The sequence below is a fragment of the Microtus pennsylvanicus genome, chromosome 17 (genome assembly GCF_037038515.1).
Source record: "Microtus pennsylvanicus isolate mMicPen1 chromosome 17, mMicPen1.hap1, whole genome shotgun sequence".
Classification (NCBI taxonomy): domain Eukaryota; kingdom Metazoa; phylum Chordata; class Mammalia; order Rodentia; family Cricetidae; genus Microtus; species Microtus pennsylvanicus.
In genome coordinates, this window is record NC_134595.1 from 18,413,942 (window position 1) to 18,436,026 (window position 22,085).

Here is a 22,085-nt window from a genome sequence, read left to right on the forward strand (position 1 = left end):
TCGCTCTCTCTCTCCTCCCCCTGTGTGCAAAGGAGGGGGGGGGTTCCCTGACAGCCGGGGGACGCCGGAAGGGGAGACTGGGAAGCCTGTGGGGCCTGAGCTTTCAGCCTAGTTTTGGAAGTAGAGAAACTTGGAGTCTGCTGAATGCTTGTAGTAGCTTAGGTCTGTTATGTACAACTCGTGGTTCGTGGATTGCGTTAGCAACCCCCGGTAGAGACACTACTAAATTTCTGTGGACTATACGTGCATTCCTGAGCAGTTTGTATGTAGTGGGTCTCGGCTTTACATCCTGGTGTTTAAAAGTTTGCAAATTTGATAGCTGCTCCTAAGTGGCAATAACTTGGGAGGCATTTACCGTGACCAGTCACTGCGAGCTTTGTATATGGATTTCTCAGGTTGATAAGTGAGATAAGTCCTGTTAATAACGTACGTACTATAAGAAAAAGAAACTGACGTTTCAGTGGTTTGGAGCAGATGGCATACATTGGTGTGCCTGCAACAGTTTTTTTTTTTTTTTCCTCTTGTGAAGCTAACAGTCTAGTTGGACTTGAAGTGGTTGAATGATTCCTTCAAGGTCACACCCGTAAACTGCAGGACACTTTGGGTCGTGAACTAGGGAGTTTTGGCTAGCTTGACTTGAATCAAAACAAGCCCAACCAACCTGTTGTTTATGCTGTTTTTCCTTCCCATATCTTTACCTTCCTATACAAACAAGGGTTACCACAAATCAGAAGTCCTTCCTTCTTGAGCGTTGGGTGAGTGAAGAGTTGAAGTGCCTGCTGGGAACTTTGTGCCACTTTAAATCACCAAGTAAAAAGTTCCAGTTTTGTCAGTGCTAAGGACAAACTTCGTGATAGAATTTGTATTAAGTTCTTCTTTCCCCTCCTTGCTCTCTGTCTTGGTTAGCAGCACGCCCCTTTCAGTGTGGATGCTATTTAAATGAGACTAGCCAGAAATAACCTTCAGGAGAATTGGGCTACTCTTGTTGTTGCTGAGGTGACTGCTATGACTTTCAGTTGTTACTGTCATATCAGGGTCCCTTATTTGATTAGACTTTCTGCACATTCATACTTCTGTGTTTGGATCAGTTTCCCTGTGACTTCGATGTGCTTGTGAACAAGACAGCAAAAGAGTGGGCAAGTTGACCATTCCCTGTGTCAAGTGTAATGCTTTAATCGTTATGCAGGTTAGAGGAGTAATTACTGTGTGTGTGTGTTCAGGGGATGCGCTTTAGGGCAGAGGGAACTTCCCCGAGTCCTTTGCATCACTGGCTGCCGTGGATAAATAAACGATCAACAAACATTTAGTAGAAGTTTCTCTCATTGCTGCCTTCTTATTTGACAGGTGTAGATGCAAACCGAGACAAACTGGGTGTTCTTCTCATTTTACCTGGGCTCTTATATCACGAAGAAAAGATAATAAATTACTTATTTCTTATCTTTTTCTGTTTATTGTGACAGGGTCTCACTGTGTAGCTCAGGCTGGCCTCCAGACTGTTGCTCCTCTTGCCTCAGGCATTTCAGTGCTGGGGTTACAGGCTCCACATCAACGAGGCTAACTCTCTTATTTATCTATTTTAGTGCTAACTGTGCCTTTTTTCGAAGTGCTCCAGCATTGCCAACTAAGACAGAGCTTGCTTTGCTTCAGCCCTTTCCCGCCGTTTCATCTTGTCTCCCAGAGGTAGAATGACCACTGGTAACACCTGAGGTTATTTTTCTAGATCCATACCACCATCCGTATGTTAGCTGCTAGCTACAAGTATTGACATTTGCAATGGTTAAGTAAAACTTAAAATTCACTTTTTCAATTATGAGAGTTAGATTTCAGAAATCTGTAGTCACATGTCCTTAGTGCCTCCTCTGTTGGACTGTGCTGTATAGGATGTTCCCTTTATTGCAGAAAGAGCTGTGTATACGCCCCCTCCCCCATGCCTGTGTGCTGTAATTTTTGTGGCTAGTGGATTTGGAAGTCTTTTTTCCTGAATCATTTAGTTTCCTTCATTTTAAACTACCGCTTAGTATCCCATAGTCTCATAATATTGCCTTCTATTGAGAGATACATTTCCGGCTTTATTTTTTCTACTATAACAATGTGTGCAGATGTTGCCTATATACCCCTTGAAATAATTTTGAGGCTAGGTTTCAAGCAAGTGGGATTCCGGGTTAAAGAGTATGTGCTTGGCAATTTAGAAGCCTTGGTAACAATTGGTGCTCTAAAAAATGGAACTTCTTTCTTGAAGTAGTAAGCATTCCTGGAAATCGTAATTTGGTAAATCAGGAACAAGAAGTGATTGTTGAGACCCTCTATTCACTCCCACCCTTAATAAATACAGAAATAGAGGAGAAATGTCTCATCCAAGGACATTTCAGCGAATGGCAGACCCTGAGCTGCAGCCTAGTGTGTTTTCCCGCTGTAGACAGACTTTGAACAGACTGTTATGAGAACTTGAATACTCTCTCACAGAGTTTATGGAAGGCATTCCTGAATAGGGGAGTTGTTTGCTTATTGCAGACACCTTGTAAGCCATTGAGTCTGAGGCCGATTTATTACAGCGTGGGGCTGTATTGTGATCTTTATAAGACATGTGCGGAGCAGAGCCTCGCTCTTCTAAGGTCACCCCTGGGAATAGCAGTTTTCTTAGAGCTTTGGTTTCGGGATTGTTTTGAATCAAACTAGCCTTGGATTTTGCTACTTGTTCCTTTTACAACTTCAAGCCCTTCTGCATACTGAAGTCACAACCTGCACTTTGTTTGCTGTAACCACTGTGCAGCAATTTTCCTGACATGTTTTCTCTTTGCATGAATGGCTACCTTGAAATACACGCTCAATACGAGAGGTACTGTTTGCTTTAGGTGTAGATTGTTACCTTGCTCTGTTAGCAAGCCTGTTCCTTTCTGAAATGGAAGCAGGAGACCTAGCCTCTCCACCACTAGAAGACCTTCTCTGCAGTCCCTTCACTCTCTTGTCAGTGGAGGGGACGTTCAGTTCAGTAGAGTTATTACCAGCGGGCTGCTTTCGTGGTCAAGGCATTTTCATGGGAGACATTTCTCTGGAGGGAAGCTGGAGGGTTTTAGGAAGCCAGCTTTATGATATTTCCTTTCTGAAGTGTGCTAGGTGGTCTTAAGTTATCAGCCTACCAAAAAGTGCAGTAGCCTGAAGAATTCTGTCAGTCGGGTTCCTTCTAGTCTTGGTTGAGCCTTGAGTTTCAGGTTGCAGAAAAGATGGGGGAGAAAGGGTGATTAAGAAGCACTCCACATTAGCATAGTAGAATCTAAAGAAGTTGCTCAACCTTCCCAGGTATCCTTCTTTATTTTTATCACCTGCCTATTAATTCCTTTTCACATTGTTAAGCAAAACTAACCTAAATCCACATGTATTTAGTCAGTGGTGTGTGTATCAAAAGTGTCATTTACAAGAGACAAAACTGGAGAAGTACCAGTCAGGTGCTACTTGGCACCCGTGATCATGCAAAGAGCAAATTAGTCCTTTGAAACTATAGAGTCAGGGCCACTGAGGTGGCTCAGCCAGTAAAAGCACTTATCACTGAGTAAGTGCTAACTCTAACGACCTGAGTTCAGTTTTTGGGACCCACATGATAGAAGGAAAGGACTCCTGCAAGTTGTCCTCTGACTACACACACACACTTGTGTACACGCACACATTTGTGCACTACACTCTTGTGCCTATCTACCCCCCACACAAATAAATGACATGTGAAAAGAAAACATCCAGCCCTTTAAAACCTTATACAGATGATTTCGTCTCCTTGAATCTTTATTTTCTCATCCGTAAAGTGAGGGGGATGAGCTTAAAAATATCCATATAACTTAAAGTTTCTAGAGGGACATGCTAAGTGTAGCTTGTCCTTTCCAAAAAAGAACAAAATTGCCCCAATTGTTGGGGGTTTAGAATTAAATAAAGGACAGGTACTGGGATGCATTTATTCTCAGGAAACTCTGTTAAAGAGTCAAAGGAATAGTGGAATTCTGTAACATGTAGGGTAGTGCTCCTGGTGTGACCTACCCAGAGGTCTAACTCAGTTTGGGACTTGTCAACTAAAGGCAGAGACTTGGTAGGAAGAAACAAAATGCAGTCCAAGGGAAGCTCACATAACGCTGGCCTGAAGATGTAGTGCCACTCAAGGAGTGGGAGAGGAGCTGAAAATGGAAGAAGTAGACCGTGGGAGTGAGAGAACCGTGCAGACATAATCTTTCCACACATCCTGCCTTACTGTAAAACTACGAATGTATGAAGGGCTGGCAGGAAGGAATGATCAAGGTAGCTGGAGAAATTGGCTAAGCTAGTTATCCCAGTAATTCTAGCACTTAGGGGGCAGAGGTCAGAGAATCAGATGGGAGGCCAACATGATTAAGACCGTATCTCAGAAAACAAAACACCACATTGGCTGAGCATTTCTACCCATAAGCCGATTGAGGAGCAGGCTAGAGAGTTTTCAGCAAACTTTCCAAGACACTGAAACAGCTGTTGAGACACTGATTTCCCAGAAAGCCAAGCTAAAGGACACGAGGACACTGACCACTCAGACTCCTGTACCACAGAGACCAGAGATAAGGAGCAGGCAAGGTAGAAATCAAAGAGTACGATTCTATTATCGCTACCATATTTCCTGAAATACTTAGTTTTGAACAGTTTTGAGATGTGAAGAGTATAAAGAATGTGAGTCAGACTGAGGGAAAAGAAAGCAGGAGAAACTGACTCTAAGTAGCTCCAAATAGACCTTACAAAGACCTCAAAAAGACCATTATAAATGGTTTACAATGAGTAAAATAGAACAATGTGAATGAAAGAGCGAAAGGAAATGTTCATATGCTTAGAGAAGAATATTGGCACATTGACTCAACTGGTGGGAAATCTCAATAATGAAAGAAAAGTTATGAATCTTACTCTCTTTGATGCTATTGTAGATAGAAATTGTTTAATTCTATCTTTCCAATACTAGTATCAAAAATATGTGATTATTAGCCCAAATTTTGCTTTTATTTTCTCTTTAATTTATTTTGTTTAACATCATGACATCTGTGTTTAGGTAACTTTTTTTTTTTTCCTGAGGCAGAGTTTTTCCTGTGTAACAGTTTTGGCTGTTCTAGAACTCACTTTGTAGACCAGGCTGGCCTCGAACTCTCACAGATCCACCTGCCTCTGCCTCCCAAGTGCTGGGATTAAATGCCTGTGTCACCACCACCTGATAACTTTTTAAAAAATTTCTGTTTTATTTATTTGTCTCTCTGTGTGTAACATGTGTATGTGCAGGCACCTGTGGAAGTCAGAAAAGAGTGTTGGGTCCAATGGAGCTGGGAGCTGAACCCTGGGCCCCTGGAGGAACAGTAGGTGCTGGTCCATGTCTCCAGCCACTGATTGTTTTATGCCCTTCTGGAACAGATAGTTTGATTTTTTTCCTTGCTTCATTTGGCCTGGCCAGAAGCTCCAGTGGAGTATTACATAGAAGTGGTAATGTACATCCTTGTTTTGTTCCTGACTTCTGGGAGAAATCTCACAGTTCAGCTTGGGGCCATGCGGAGCTCATTTTTCAAATTGAAAAAGCACTCTTATTTCTAGATTGTAGACTGTCTTAATCGAGAAACAGTATTATTTTGGTAAGTGCCTTTTCTTGCATGAGTTGGGACAGTTATTTTTATTTAAGCTTTGATTTATTGGTCTGGTATGTTATATGGATTTTTTTTCAGACGTTGGCCCATCCTTTCTTAGAAAAAGTCTTTTATCCATGGTCTATGCGATCTTTTTACTGTGTTGCTGGATCTGGTTTCTTAAAATCAGTTTTTATTTATTTTATGTGTATGGGTATTTTGTCTGCACCTAAGTCTGTATCACATGCATGTCTGGCACACTCAGAGGCCTTGCAGGGGCTGGAGCTATATATAGATGGTTGTGAGTTGCCATGTAGGTGTTGGCAGTTAAACCTGGCTCCACCGAAAGAGCACCATGTTTTAACTGTTGAACCACCTCTCCAGTCACATAGTTCATTAATTTTTTAAAAGTTTTTTTTTTACCAACATTCATGATGGACTTTAGTCTATACATTTTTCCAGAAAGAAAAAATTTGTTTTTGGTTTGTCTTTGATATCATAGCTGAGTTAGGAAGTGCTTTGTTATTCCCAAATTTATAGAATAATTTAAGATGGTTTTTTAAAATTCATTTTCAACTTAGTATTTTTGAACTCAAAGATCCTATGTTATCAGTAGGCGACAGGTGTCACAGACTCTGTAGAGCAAGCCAGCAGTAGGCTCTGGATGGTTACATTTTTATTTCTGGCCTCTTTGAAGGCAGTTTTGTTTGTAACATTTTGAGTTTTCCCAAGTGAATTTTAAGCTAATAAGTCCTGGTGAAGAAGTGGTCGTGCAGGGGCTGCTTTGCCTGAAGCTCTCTTTGCTGTTACCTGTCGATCTTCATGATGAAATATTCCTTTCAGTTATGATGTGATTTGGTTCCAGGATCTTCTGTTTCTGTAATTTCTACTTTTTATTAGTATTCTCTGATGGGACATCTCTGGGTTTGTTAACTTTGATTCTTTTTCTGTTTTTTACTGTGCTGAGTCTTGAACTCTGGGCTCCACATACAGTAGGCGTGTGTTTTACCACTGAGGCCCATCCCAAGCTCTGTTAGCTCTTTGTTCATGGTTCCCCCTGGGTCTTTGGGTACACGTTAGTTGTTGACTTGTTGTGTTTGTCTTAGGCTTCTTTGTGTGCAGTTCCCAGTGATTCTCTTTTTTTCTTGTTCGATGTCTCACTTATACAGATGTATTTTATCACGTTGCTTATATTTGATTGTGTGCTATATTTAAAGTTGGCAGTGTGAGTATTCCAATGTGGCAGTTCTGAGAAGTAGAGTTCCTCCCCTTTAGTATATACTGTTGCTGCTTGTGCTTGCCAATTTTCTTATTGACTATTCCAAAGTAGTTCTTGAGATCACTGCTCCATGTTGTATAGAGCCCCCGAAGCCTCTGACAGAGATGCCTTCATGCTAAAACTTGGCTGCCTTTTTTCTGTGGTAGGAGCTGCGGGCCTGCGTTCCTGCCGCCCCAGCTCCTGGTCGCCTGGGTAGCTTATGCCCCAAAATAACAACACACAAACTGTATTCTTTTAAACACTGCTTGGCCCATTAACTCTAGCCCTTACAGGCTAATTCTCATATCCCGATCAGCCCATCTCTAATAATCTGTGTAGCACCAGTCTTACTGGGAAAGATTCTAGCCTACGTCCATCCTGGGTTGGAGCTTCATCGCATGTGCCTCAGAGAGCAGAGCTATCGCATCTGCCCGGGAGAGGGGAGCATGGCGTCTCTCTGAGGCGTCTTACCTCACTTCTTCTTCCTCCCAGCATTCTGTTCTGTTTACTCCACCCACCTATGTTTTAACCTATGAGTGCCAAGCAGTTTCTTTATTACTTAACCAATGAAATCAACAGATTGATAAATGACACTCCCACATCATTTTTCCTTGCTTAAAATGAACCACTTACTAGTTTATTAAACTTTAATAGAATTGCTAACAGTTTTGTGAGGGAATAGACTTTTGGATTGAACTTTTCTATCATTTTTTGCTAACAGTCTTGTGCCTCTGAATAACCATTCATCAAGGAAGACATCACAGGAGTATTGGAAATATTGTGAATTGAAGGATATGAAAATCAGTGCAGAAAACATTATTGGATACATCTAATGTAGGGTTGGAGGAATTCATAGCGTTAAGTGCATGTGTACTATAACATGGGTTTTATAAACACAGTCGGGGGCAAGGCAAATCTACTGCCAGGTTTCATAAAATTTTATTGTCACACAGTCTTGCAAAGTGTGTGTGCCAGTGAAGCTTACTTTTGTGGATTGGAAGATGGAGTTTCTGCCGGAGCTGTAGATCTGGCTTGTTGTATAATTCTTTTGTGCTTGAGATTGCGTTCATAATGAATTTAGTTTTGTGGCTCCACAGAACTCTTAGGTCAGAGAGTTCTCTCTTCTGGTTCTTTGGCTAGAAACACGCTCCTTTTGGAGTATTAAGATTCTGGATAGCTGTCTTGTTGCAGCTTGGCCACAGAGGCAGCTCTTGGGATTGAACAGTAGGGATAAAGGAGAAGAGAAAGAAAAGCGAGCACTCTGTGGCAGGCCGGGTTTCTGGGTCCTCTGGCTGGAAAGAGGACAGCCTTCTCCCTGTTGTCTGCTGTGCAGGTCTACACAGGTGCCACTCATTCCCATGCAGAAGAGTAAAAGGTTCAGGCAGAGACCAACCAAACAAGTAGAAAACTCAGCCCCTTCCTAGTTTTGCTTCCTCTGCATTCTATCATTTTTAATTTTTAGTCTTGAGGCAGTTGCTCTCAGCTGCTGTCAATAGGTTTTACTAACAATCTCATACCTCTGTATAACCATTCCTCAAGAAGACATCACAAGAATACTGGAAACATTGTGAGTTGAAGGAAATGAAAGCCAATACAGAAAACATGGGATACAGAAAAAGCAGATTAGAAGGAATTCATAGTTTGTCAATCGGTTTTTACTTTTAAGTAGCTCAGGCAGGAGCTTTGCTTACTCCTTCTTTGCTGGTATTGGAGCCACATTCATTAGATACTTATGCATTTTCCGTGCTTTCCATTACACCCTTTGGGGAATGCACAATGCTTGTGACAGCCACAACAGTGGTTTCTCCCAGGCTCGAGGTGCTTAGATGTATAGTATAGCTTGGAGACTACAGCCCTTGGTTGTACAGGGGTAAGTTATTAAGACAAAGATATGGCAGAAACGGTTTATGTACTTATTACCTTATTTCAGACAACAGTGTGGAAACTGTCCATGCTTTCTAATTCTCATAATTACCCTACTAGATAAATGTTATATTATTCCCATTTTAAGAATGATATACAAGAGGTTAAGCAGTTTACCCAAGGCTACATCTATAATAAATGGTAAAGCCGTGATTCAAGCCTAAAGGTAAGGGACTTGTGTTAAAAGTCTGTTTTAAAACTTTTACTTTTGTGAACATTTTTACATATGAGCCAAAGTAGAGAATAGTGAAAAATGATTATAAAAACTCAGACACAGATATTGGGGTTAAACCTGAAGACGAGAAAAGCAAAGCTACCAGCCACTGGCTGTTACCTCAACCTCAGTTCAAAAATAGTGATCCTGCCTCTAGGAATCTTAGAATGAGACTGAGCCTGAGAGCGGTCTTCTCCCATCTTATACTTCTCTAGGGCTGGCATTAAAGGTGTGCACCACTACTGCCAGGTGTCTACTGGGATTAAAGGTGTGTGTCACCACTGCCTGGTCTGTAAGACAGACCAGTGGGGCTCCTTTACTCTCAGATCTTAGGCAAGCTTTATTTATTAAAATACAAATGAAATGTCTCTATAGAATAGTAAATCAAACCCTTTAAATATTGTTTACCCAGAATTCAGCAATATTATGCTTATCTTGTTTTAACTTTTAAACTTTTCAAAAAATTTTCAGTGAATATAAAAACATAATTTTTGATTGAATTTCTCATAAGCACCAGAATAAAAGAGACAATAAAATATCGATATAATTATAATATAGAAAAGTAAAAACTAATTTCCTTTATATCGTCTAAACATCTGCTTGGTTTCCATTGTTATCATTTGGCTTTGAAGTGTTTCTGATAATTGGTCCAACTCAGTATCTCCTACATCCCATTATTTGTTGACGTGTCTCCAACATCTTCAAAGACCTGCCTGAACCCTAATCCTGGCTCCAGCACTTCTTTCCTGATAGGACTTTTAAGTTTTTTTAAAGTAGGTCTGCACCTTGGAGTAGTTGTATTTTTTATTGCGCTATTTAAGATGTACAATGTGTATTCTATGGAATGATTTTAGATTTATAGAAAAAGTACAAAGACAGTACGGTACAGAGGTTCCCCTCCTCTCTGCACTCAGTTTGTCTCCCTTAATTTTATTGATTTACATTCCGCAAGTACATTTGCCAAAACTGTGGTACCAGCGTTGGTATATTACTCATAATTACAAATTAATCTTTATTTTGATTCGATCACTTTCTTAGATAATGTTCTTTCCTGTTTTTTGTCCAGGATCCAGTTCAGGGTTTGCACTAGAACCTGTTTCTGTTCGACTTTTCTGGAATATAACAGTTTCTCATCTTTCCTTGTTTTTTTTCATGACCTTGAACCTTTGAAGTCTCAAGCAGATGTTTTGTGGGACGTCCAGCATTAGATTTGTATCTCTCAGCATTAGGCAGGGGTTATGAGTGTCTAGGAGGTACCATAAGGTACAGTACCTCTCATATGGTTTACTTCTGAGTTTTCTTAAATTGTGTCTAAAAGTTCTTATGCTCCCAAGGTCAGGCAAAAGCTTCAGAGGACTCTTTATGTCTTTACTCCCTAGTCTTTCCTCTTCCGTTAGCCTAGGCAGTGTTTCATTTGTTGTTGGCTTGTCCTTGTAATATGTTTTACTATAAGAGAAGAGAAAAATACAGACATTAGTATCATTCTGTTTTCTTTTCTCTCCTTACCTAAAAGATAGTGCCAGTTCCCGTTCTTGGCCCCTCTGTCATCACACTTCTTGTTCTGTAGGATAGTCTCTGACTGACTTTGATGGTGCTCACTTGTATTCAATATATTTTCAATATTGTCCTTCAGCCTGTAAGTTTGTTATATTGCTATGCCTTGGAAAACATTAAGCACATGCATGGTTCCTTTTGTAATTCACAGATATTTTCCAATTTGTCCCTGGATGAACGTTGCCTTTCTGCATCATTGGTCTGCAAGTACTGGCGTGACCTTTGTTTGGATTTCCAGTTCTGGAAGCAGCTGGATCTTAGCAGTCGTCAGCAGGTATGGAGATAAATTCTATTAAAACCCTTATTTGCCCTTCTCAGTTGAATAAACATCTTTATTCTCTTTTCAGAAGACTGTAATCTACAATGGTATGCTTTTAAACAATTTTCCAAAAATTTAATGTTTTACACACACACACACACACACACACACACACACACACACACACACACACACACACAGTGTATATATAAGTTTAATTGAAAAGTACATTTCACGGTGGAAAAGATAATTTCTTTTTTTTATTAATTTTCTTCTTGAGCTCTATATTTTTCTCTGCTCCCCTCCCTGCCTCTCCCTTTCCCTTCAACCCTCTTTCAAGGTCCCATGCTCAGGAGATCTTGTCTTTTTCTACTTCCCATGTAGATTAGATCCATGTATGCCTCTCTTAGGGTCCTCGTTATTGTCTAGGTTCTCTGGGATTGTGATTTGTGGGCTGGTTTTCTTTGCTTTATGTTTTAAAAACCACTTATGAGTGAGTACATATGATAATTGTCTTTCTGGGACTGGATTACCTCACTCAAAATGATGCTTTCTAGATCCATTCATTTGCCTGAAAATTTCAAGATGTCATTATTTTTTTCTGCTGTGTAGTACTTTGTTGTGTAAATGTACCACATTTTCCCTATTCATTGTTCGGTTGAGGGGCATTAGGTTCTTTCCAGTTTCTGGCTCTGACAAACAATGCTGCTATGAACATAGTTGAGCACATGTCCTTGTGGCTTGGTTGAGCATCCTTTGGGTATATACCTAAAAGTGGTATTGCTGGGTCTTGAGGAAGGTTGTTTCCTAATTTTCTGATGAATTGCCACACTGATATCCAAAGGGGCTGTACCAGCTTGCAATCCCACCAGCAATGCAGGAGTGTTCCCTTTACCCCATAACCTCTCCAGCATAAGTTGTCATCAGTGTTTTTGATCTTGGCCATTCTTACAGTTGTAAGGGATGTTTTGATTGGCATTTCTCTGATGACTAAGGATGTTGAGCATTTCCTTAAGTGTCTTTCAGCCATTTTAGATTTCTCTGTTGTGAGTTCTCTGTTTAGGTCTGTACTCCATTTTTTTTATTGGATTATTTGTTCTTTTGATGACCAATTTCTTGAGTTCTTTGTGTATTTTGTTTTTTTTTTTCTTTTCCTTTTTTTTTCCTTTGTGTATTTTGGAGATCAGACCTCTCAATGATTTGGGATTGGTGAAGACTTTTTTCCATTCCGTAGGTTGTTGTTTTGTCTTGTTGACTGTGTCCTTTGCTTTACAGAAGCTTTTCAGTTTCAGGAGGTCTCATTTATTAATTGTTTCTCTCAGTGGCCTGTGCTGCTGGTGTTGTATTTAGGAAGTGGTCTCCTGTGCCAAGGCATTCAAGTGTACTTCCCACTTTCTCTTCTATGAGGTTCAGTGTGGCTGGCTTTATGTTGAGATTTTTGATCCATTTGGACTTGAGTTTTGTGCATGGTGATAGATATGGGTCTGTTTTCATTCTTCTACATGTTGATACCAGTTATGCCAGCACCATTTGTTAAATGTGTTTTCGTTTTTCCATTTGATATTTTTTGCTCCTTTGTCAAAAATCAGGTGTTCAAAGGTGTGTGGATTAATATCTGGGTCTTCGATTCAGTTCTGTTGTTCTTCCTGTTTGTTCTTATGCCAATATCAGGCTGTTTTCAGTACTGTAGCTCTGTAGTAGTTTGAAGTCAGGGATTGTGATGCCTCCAGAAGTTCTTTTATTGTACAGGATTGTTTTGGCTATCCTGGGTTTTTTGCTTTTCCATATGAAGTTGAGTACTGTTTTAAAGTCTGTGAAGAATTTTGCTGGGATTTTGCATTGAATCTGTAGATTTGGTAAGATTGTCATTTTTACTGTGTTAAATTCTATCTACCCAAGAGCATGGGAGATCTTTGCACTTTTTTGTGTCTTCTTTAAATTTCTTTCTTCAAAGATTTAAAGTTCTTGTCATACAAGTCTTCCACTTGTTTGGTTAGAATTACTCTGTGGCTATTGTTAAGGGTGATGTTTCTCTGATTTCTTTCTCAGCCCATTTATCATCTGTGCCCAGAGGGCTACTGATTTTTGTGTGCGTGTGTGTGTTAATCTTGTATCCTGCTACATTACTGAAAGTGTTTGAGTTGTAGAAGTTCCTTGGTAGAATTTTTTGGATCGCTTATGTAAACTATCATATCATCAGCAAATAGTGAGAGTTTGACTTTATCTTTTCCTGTTTGTGTCTTCTTGATCTCCTTTTGTTGTTTTATTGCTGTAGCTAGGACCTCGAGAACTATATTGAATAGATATGGAGAGAGTGGACAACCTTGCTTTGTTTCTGATTTCAGTGGAATTGCTGGGAGTTTCTCTCCATTTAGTTTGATGTTGGCTGTTGGCTTGCTGTATATTGCCCTAATTATGTTTATGTATGCTCCTTGTATCTCTGCTCTCAGCAAGACTTTATCATGAAGGGATGTTGTATTTTGTCGAAAGCTTTTTCGGCATCTAATGAGATGATCATGTGTGGTTTTTATGTTTCATTTTGTTTATATGGTGGATTACGTTGACAGATTTTGGTATGTTGAACCATCTCTGCATCTCTGTGATGAAGCCGACTTAATCATGGTGGATGATGGTTCTGATGTGTTCTTGGATTCTTTTTGCCAGTAATTTTTCAGTATTTTTGCATCAACGTTCATGAGTGAGATTGGTCTGTAATTCTCTTTCTTAGCAATGTCCTTTAAGTGGTTTGGGTATCAGGGTAATTGTAGCCTCATAAAAAGAGTTTGGCAATGTTCCTTCTGTTTCTATTGTGTGGAACAATTTGTGGCGTATTGGTATTAGTTCTTCTTTGAAAATCTTGTACAATTCTAAGCTGAAACCATCTGGTCCTGGTCTTTTTTTTGGTTGGGAGACTTTTGATAATTGTTTCTATTTCTTCAGCAGTTATAGGTCTATTTAATTTGCTTATCTGGTCTTGACTTAATTTTGGTAAGTGATATTTATCCAGAAAGTTATCCATTTCCTTTAAGTTTTCCAATTTTGTGGAGTACAGGTTTTCAAATATGACCTGATGATTCTCTAGATTTCCTCTGTATCTGTTATATCCCTCTTTTCATTTCTGATTTTGTTAGTTTGGATATTATTTCTCTGCTTTTGGTTAGTTTTGATAAAGGTTTGTCTATTTTGTTGATTTTCTTGGAAGAACTAATACATTGATTCTTTGTATTGTTTTCTTTGTTTCTATTTTGTTGATTTCAGCTCTCAATTTGATTATTTCCTTCAGTCTAGTTCTCTTATGTGAGTTTGCTTCTTTTTGTTCTAAAGTTTTCAATTGTTCTGTTAATTCTCTAGTATGGGGTTTTCCTAGTTTCTTTATGTAGACATTTAGTGCTATGAACTTTCCTCTTAACACTGCTTTCAATGTGTCCCATAAATTTAGGTATGTTGTGTGGTCATTTTCATTTCATTTTATTTCTTCCTTGACTCATTGATGATTTAGGTGATCATTGTTTAATTTCCATGTGTTGATGGGCTTTTTTGGAATTAGTATTGTTGTTGAATTCTAGTTTTAAGCCATGGTGATCTAATAAGATACATGGGGTTATTTCATATTTTTTTTTAATCTGTTGAGGTTTGTTTTGTTACTGAGTATGTGGTCAATTTTTGAGAAAGGTCCATGAGGTGCTGAGAAGAAGGTATTTTTTTGTGTTTGGATGGAATATTCTATAGATAAGTCCATTTGAGTCATAACATCTGTTAGTTCTCTTATTTCTATGTTCATTTTTTTGTCTGACTGACCTGTCCAGTGGTGAGAGGGGAGTGTTGAAGTCTCCCACTGTTAGTGTGTGTGGTTTAATGCATGATTTAAGCTTTAGAAGTATTTCTTTTACATATGAGGGTGGTCTTGTATTTGGGGCATAGATATTCAGTATTGAGATTTCCTCTTGATGGATTTTTCCTATGACTAATATGAAGTGTCCTTCTTTGTCTCTTTTGATTGATTTTAGTTTGAAGTCTATTTTGTTAGATATTAGGATAACTACACCATCTTGTTTCTTAGGTCCATTTAATTGGAATTTTTTTCCTAACCCTTTCCTCTGAGGCCGATGTCTGTCTTTGAGGGTTTGTGTGGGAGGTCCTTCTGTCTACGTGCAGCTTTCATTGGTTAATGAATAAAGAAACTGCCCTGGCCTGTTGATAGGGCAGAACTTAGGTAGGCAGGGAAAACGGAACTGAATTCTGGGAGGAAGAAAGCAGAGTTGGAGAGACACCATGGATCCTCTGCCTGAGACAGACGCTGGTTAGAATCTTGACAGTAAACCACTGCCACGTGGTGATACACAGATTAATAGAAATTGGTTAAATTAAAATGTATTTTAGCCAATAGGAAGCTAGAGCTATTGGGCCAAGAAGTGATTTACTTAATACAGTTTCTGTGTGGTTATTTTGGGGCCAAGCTAGCCGGGTGGCCAGGACAAACAAGTGGCTCCTTGCAACAGAAATTGAGGTGTATATTTTGTATGCAGCAGAAGGATGGATTCTGTTTTCATATCCAGTCTGTTAGCCTGTGTCTTTTTATAGATGAGTTGAGTCCATTTATATTGAGGGATATTAATGATGAGTGATTGCTATCTCCTGTTAATTTAGATTTTGTTGATGGCGATATTTTTTTTGATGTCACTGTCTTTATTATATATTATACATCACAGAAATAGAAATGCATAACAAATTCTGCTTATTAAACACACACACACAAATACAGGAAGAGAGAGGGAGAGATTACAGAGATCACCATATCCTCACATTTCTAAAAAGTCTGTTGTATTTTGTGTAGCATGAATGTTTTCAGTTCCTGATTTGAACGGTAGATGCAGCCAGACAGCACAAATGAAGTAGCTTGAAGAATTCATGCAGCTTTTTACCTCAAATTAACATATACATAACTGAGTACTTGCTATTACCTCCTTAGTGGCTCCAACACATCTCTTTGTGTATGTAATTGGATGCCTTAGCTTATAGCTCAAGAAAAATAACTTTAGAATTATTCTGGACACTAGTTTTCTATCTTACATCCATTTAGCAAACTATACTAGATAGCTTTTCAAAATTTAACCCTACTTTTTTGACTTCCCCACTACAACCCCTTATCCTTCCGTTTCACACTCATCTCACAATTCTTTTTGCCTATTACTTCCTGTATGGTGTCCTTTTTCTTTTCATCTTTTTCTCCCATTTTGTTTTCTGGGACACTTTCAAATGTCACTTCCCTTCCATTCTCTGCATAATAGCCGGCTACAGGTGGAGGGGATTACACTGTAAAAGAGACATTAACTTGAGAATCTGTGACTATTAAGATATTTAAAACATTTCCTAGGTTCTAAAACTTCTGGAGGACATGACATTTCCTTTCTTATGTCATTTTCAGAAGTAACCAATGAAGATAATTAAAAAATACATGTCTTTGCCAAGAACTCTTGAAATGTCTCCCTGAGTTTTCAGAGGAGACACACGGTATATGATCCTGTAGCTTTGAGGTTTTCTTCACCATTTTTCTTTAGCATAATTAGAAATGCTTATATCCGTTCTATTGTCTGTTTTCTTTAAATACAATGAGCCAGAGAAATAGAGATTGGGGAAGAGGATAACAAAAATTGCCTTTTTTTGGCTTTAGAAAGTTAGCTAAGCAATATAGGTATGTATAATACTTAAATATTTATAATAATTAATTATTTTGAAGAATACTCTTGGACAGGATATTTTGGCTTTTCTTTAGAAATGAATTTTGTATTTGAACTTTCCAAAATCTGTCCAAAGTAGCTTGATTTCAACTCTTTAACTTTCTCCATGTCAGAACTATTTATTTTTTTTGTATTTTCACTTTCTTTTTTTATTTTTTATTGAAAAAAAAATTTCCGCCTCCTCCCTGCCTCCCATTTCCCTCCCCCTCCTCCCACCCCTCTCCTCCTCCCCCCACTCCTCTCCCCCTCCCTCTCCAGTCCAAAGAGCAGTCAGGGTTCCCTGCCCTGTGGGAAGTCCAAGGTCTTCTCCCCTCCATCCAGGTCTAGGAAGGTGAACATCCAAACTGGCTAGGCTCCCACCAAGCCAGCACATTAAGTAGGATCAAAACCCCGCGCCATTGTCCTTGGCTTCTGATCAGCCCTCATTGTTCGCCATGTTCAGAGAGTCCGGTTTTATCCCATGCTTTTTCAGTCACAGTCCAGCTGGCCTTGGTGAGCTCCCAATAGATCAGCCCCACTGTCTCAGTGGGTGGGTGCACCCCTCGTGGTCCTGACTTCCTTGCTCATGTTCTCCCTCCTTCTGCTCCTCATTGGGACCTTGGGAGCTCAGTCCAGTGCTCCAGTGTGGGTCTCTGTCTCTATCTCCATCCATCGCCAGATGAAGGTTCTATGGTGATATGCAAGATATTCATCAGTATGGCTATAGGATAGGATCATTTCAGGATCCCTATCCTCAGCTGCCCAAGGAACTAACTGGGGACATCTCCCTGGGCACCTGGGAGCCACTCTAGGTTCAAGTTTCTTGCCAACCCTAAGGTGGCTCTCTTAACTAAGATATGTGCTTCCCAGCTCCCCTATCCAACCTTTCTTTATCCCAATCATTCCGTTTCCCCAAGTTCCCCCCATCCTCCCCTTCTCACTTTTCTCTCCCCATCTCCCCTTACCCCCATCCCGCCCCACTTCCAAGATCCCAATTTTTTGCCCGGCAATCTTGTCTACTTCCCATAGCCAGGAGGATAACTATATGTTTTTCATTGGGTTCACCTTCTTATTTAGCTTCTTTAGGATCACAAATTATAGACTCAGTGACCTTTATTTATGGCTAGAAACCAATTATGAGTGAGTACATCCCATGTTCGTCTTTTTGTGTCTGGGATAACTCACTCAGAATAGTGTTTTCTATTTTCATCCATTTGCATGCAAAATTCGAGAAGTCATTGTTTTTTTACCGCAGCGTAGTACTCTAATATGTATATATTCCATACTTTCTTCCTCCATTCTTCCATTGAAGGGCATCTAGGTTGTTTCCAGGTTCTGGTTATTACAAATAATGCTGCTATGAACATAGTTGAACAAATGCTTTTGTCATATGATAGGGCATCTCTTGGGTATAGTCCCAAGAGTGGTATTGCTGGGTCCAGGGGTAGGTTGATCCCTAATTTCCTGAGAAACCGCCACACTGATTTCCAAAGTGGTTGCACAAGTTTGCATTCCCACCAGCAATGGATGAGGGTACCCCTTCCTCCACAACCTCTCCTGCAAAGGCTATCATTGGTGTTTTTGATTTTAGCCATTCTGACAGGTGTAAGATGGTATCTTAAAGTTGTCTTGATTTGCATTTCCCTGATAGCTAAGGAAGTTGAGCATGACCTTAGGTGTCTTTTGGCCATTTGAACTTCTTCTGTTGAGAATTCTCTGTTCAGCTCAGTCAGTGCCCCATTTTATAATTGGGTTGATTAGCCTTTTACGGTCTAGTTTCTTGAGTTCTTCATATATTTTGGAGATCAGACCTTTGTCAGTTGCAGGGTTGGTGAAGATCTTCTCCCAGCCAGTGGGTTGCCTTTTTGTCTTAGTGACAGTGTCCTTTGCTTTACAGAAGCTTCTCAGTCTTAGGAGGTCCCATTTATTCAATGATGCCTTTTATGTCTGTGGTGCTGGGGTTATATGTAGGAAGTGGTCTCCTGTGCCCCTGTATTTAAATTTTCAAGTCTTGAATAGTTTATTTTATATGTTGGATTTCTTTTTCTTGGTTTTCTTTACGGGATTTGCTGATGTCTTCCAATTTTTTTGTTTGTCTTTTTCTCCATTTCTTTGAGGGAATTTCTCATTTCCTCCTTAAGAGTCTCAAACATTCTCCTGAAGTTATTTTTTAGGTCATTTTCTTTTGCTTCATCTTTATTTGGTTGTTCAATGTTTGCTGTTGTAGGATTTCTAGATTTTTACTGGTGTTGTGTTGCTCATTGTGGTATTGCATGTGTTCTTACCTTGTCTAGTCATCTTTTCCTCTAATTGGTATGGTTGGGGCTGTCTGAGCCTCTGGTGATTAATCTTCTAGGTGCCAGTGGATCCAAGGCTCAGATGGTTGTTCCTCGTGGAACAGTCAGTGTCAGGATTCTAGTTATCCCATTGGTCACTCCGTGTTCCTGGAGGTTGCTCCGCTCCTGTGGAGTTTGCTGTCTCAGGCCTTTTCTGGCGAGGTTGCTGGCTCAGACGTGTTTTTGTAAATATCCTTGGTCTGAATCTGTTCCTGCGTAGGTCCCTGCCTTTGGGTTGGTCCTGCAAAGGTCTCTGGCTCCTATCGTCTCCCTTGGAGGTCCCAGACTTGGCTGCGCCTGGACCCGCAGAGGACTTGGCTCAGGCCTACTCCATCTGAGCTCCCAAACTCAGGCCTGGACCAGCAGAGGTTTCTGATTCCTGCCTACTCCCTTGGAGGACCCAGACCCATGCAGGACCCAAGGAGGGTCCTGGCTCAGGCCCAGTTCCTCAGACCTGCAGGGGGTACTGGCTCAGGTCTACTTGATGGTCACAGATTCACACCTGAACCTGCATTGGTCTCTGGCTCTGGCCCACTCGCTCAGCGGTTGCTCCTCTGTACCTGTTTCTGTGGAGTTTGCTGTCTCAGGTCTGCCTCCACAAATGTTCTTGGTCTCGATCCACTCCTGCTCTGAGGAGCTTGTGGTCTCAGGCCTTGGGCTAGGTCACTGCTTCAGGCTTTTTCCAGCCTAGGTCTCTGGCCCAGTCCTGCTTCCGTAAATGTCCCTGGTCTGGATCCGCTGGAAAAGATAATTTCTAATGTAGACTGGTAGCTGTGACTCTTCTTCTCTGTGTTGTAGTCTTTTTTGTATCTCTCTTTATCATCATCATTTCAAAACCAGGAACTTTTCCTTTAGGGAGGTTGCATCCTAATAGTTTGATAGTAGCGAATGTTGGTACACAGGCATCTGTCCCGTGCCATGGCCTCCACAGGCTTACACATAAGAATTCATGGCTCTCTCTTCAACTTCAGTAGGAGATGCTGTTATTTCCTGTTTATGGATAAATAGCAGTAAATTGGGCTAAAATAATCTTTTTGAAAACAGACAAGTTTCCTTTTGGCAGTTTTCAAATTTCCTAATTGTTTAATTGTTCCAGTATACTTACATGGTGTCATAGATTATGAAAACAGATGAAATTTATAGTGCTGATTGCAGACAGTTTATTAGACTTTTTGGCTTCATTCTTTAAATGATAGTTGGTATTTTGCATTAGAAATATATGAAAACATACAATAAAGCTATTATTTTTATTGGAATCTTAAACTGCTCTAAATTCTGCATGATATTTATCATTGGTGCATTGGGAAGTTGTTGATGACAGAGGTTTCGTTAAAAAAGAAGCAGATTTGTAACTTTTGCTAATTATTAGAGTCCGACTAACCCCACCATGCCTTATGCTGTCAAGTGCAGACTGCTAGGATGCACATGTAGTAGGCATTCGTTAGGTGGTCTAAGCAAGTGCTGACACTGGCAGTGTGTGTATGAACCACACTTTAACAGATCGAGCAAGTTCCAGAGCATTCATACGTAAGCCTTTCTGTCTTGTCTCCTCATTGATAAGAGGCTAAGACGGGTACAGAGCTAGTTGCCTGCTTGCTTGGGTTCCTGAACTGTCTGTATAGCAGGAATGGTGCAAATGGAGTCAGGCAAGTAGGAGGTGACCCCTGACCCCCTTCTAACTCAGCTCTTTCCTCTAGGCTCACACCAATCAGCTGCTAAGCTCCTCTCAGCAGACACCCACAGAGGTGGCCCTGTTCAGGGCTCTCACTCCCAGCACACGCAGAAGTTAGTTTTCTCTTTCTGCATTTTAAGCTTTATCTGCATTTTCTCTTTTCCTTATTTTTGTCAAAAGAACTTGAATAACATAACTCTGATTTCTCTTTAAATATGGTGATTGGGCTGGTAACATGTATGGCTGACATTTTATTATTATTTTAAATTAGGTGGCCATGTGAGTTTTTTTGCCAGATGAATTATGTTTTACATGTATTTAGTATTGAATCTTATGAGTAAAGATTTTTTTTAAACGGACAATTCTATAGCCTTTGATGTTTTGCTACACAGTGATGCATTTTCTCAGCTATGAATTTATTACCTGCAAGGTGGTATTCTGGTAGCAATAAAACTTGCAGTTTGCATACTGTGCTGTCATTGGATACCAAGTATAAACACTCAGTTCATGGGGCTAGAAATATGGCTCAGTTGTAGAGTGCTTGCCTGCTATGTGCAAGGCCCTATGGTCAGTTTTCCTCGCACCAGAAAACACAACCATGACACCCTCCCCACAAAATAAAAACACACCAAACTAAACCAGAAACCAATTTGTGTATCATGCTGATTTATATGTAATAATTGCTTAGTTTTCAAACATTTTAAATCTCAATGTAGATTTGTCTGTAGTTTTTGGTGAGCTTGAAGGTTTAAAATGGGCCCCCAAATGATTGATTTTTAGGGGTCTAATGAAAAGTAAAATGCACATTCTCGTTGTGTTCTGATAGCACATCTAGGATCAGATCCATGGAGCTTATTCCATACAACAGCCACAGACCCGGTAGGTTAAGGCCCTGTAACTCTGCCTGCCCTCGTATGTCACTTGCAGATCCTAGGAGGCAGCCATTCTCTAGCAAACAGTGAAAGCTCGGGTGCCCCAGCTATCACCTTGGGCTTGGTATGTAATTGCAACTGTCCAGTGATCATAGGACAAGATTCTACTTCTGTTTTCTGATTTATAGTTAAGGATACAATCAGAAACATCCACATGGAAAAGTTACAAGTCAAGATAGGGATATTCCAGTCTTTAGCCCTTCAGTATTGATGATTAACTTTTGCTGAAGAGTTTTTATAACCTAATCTCCAGCAAACTTGTCTAACCTCCTTAGAGGGCTAGAGGGATGACAGATGTACTCTCTGATCAGCAGCTATTTAGTGTTTGTTTTCCTTACTGAAGTTTGAACCTAGGACTCTTGCATGCCAGGTAAGCATTCTTCCATTGAACTATGTCTCTAGCGCTACCTGGTGGTCTTTAGAGTGACCACACTTCATCCTGCAGCTGTAAGCCCCACTCTCATTCACCTCTTTACTCTGTTCAGGAAGGCTCAGACGCTTCTTCTGAGTAACGGGACTCTGAAATAGTGGTAGATTACTTATGTTTTAATAATAAAAGCTTGCCTGAAGATGGGTGCAAAGCAGCCAGACTAGTCAGCCATATAGTCCAGGCA

The 22,085-nt window shown here is 40.2% G+C and overlaps 1 protein-coding gene across 1 annotated transcript in view; it reads left to right on the top strand.

Moving 5' to 3' along the window:
• The window catches only part of Fbxl17 (F-box and leucine rich repeat protein 17), a 472,330-nt gene that overhangs the window by 1,270 nt on the left and 448,975 nt on the right, over positions 1–22,085 (top strand). Inside the window, exon 2 of the mRNA XM_075952216.1 lies at positions 10,707–10,829. Coding sequence (XP_075808331.1) covers positions 10,707–10,829 — 123 coding nt within the window. The remainder of the gene's footprint in view (positions 1–10,706; positions 10,830–22,085) is intronic.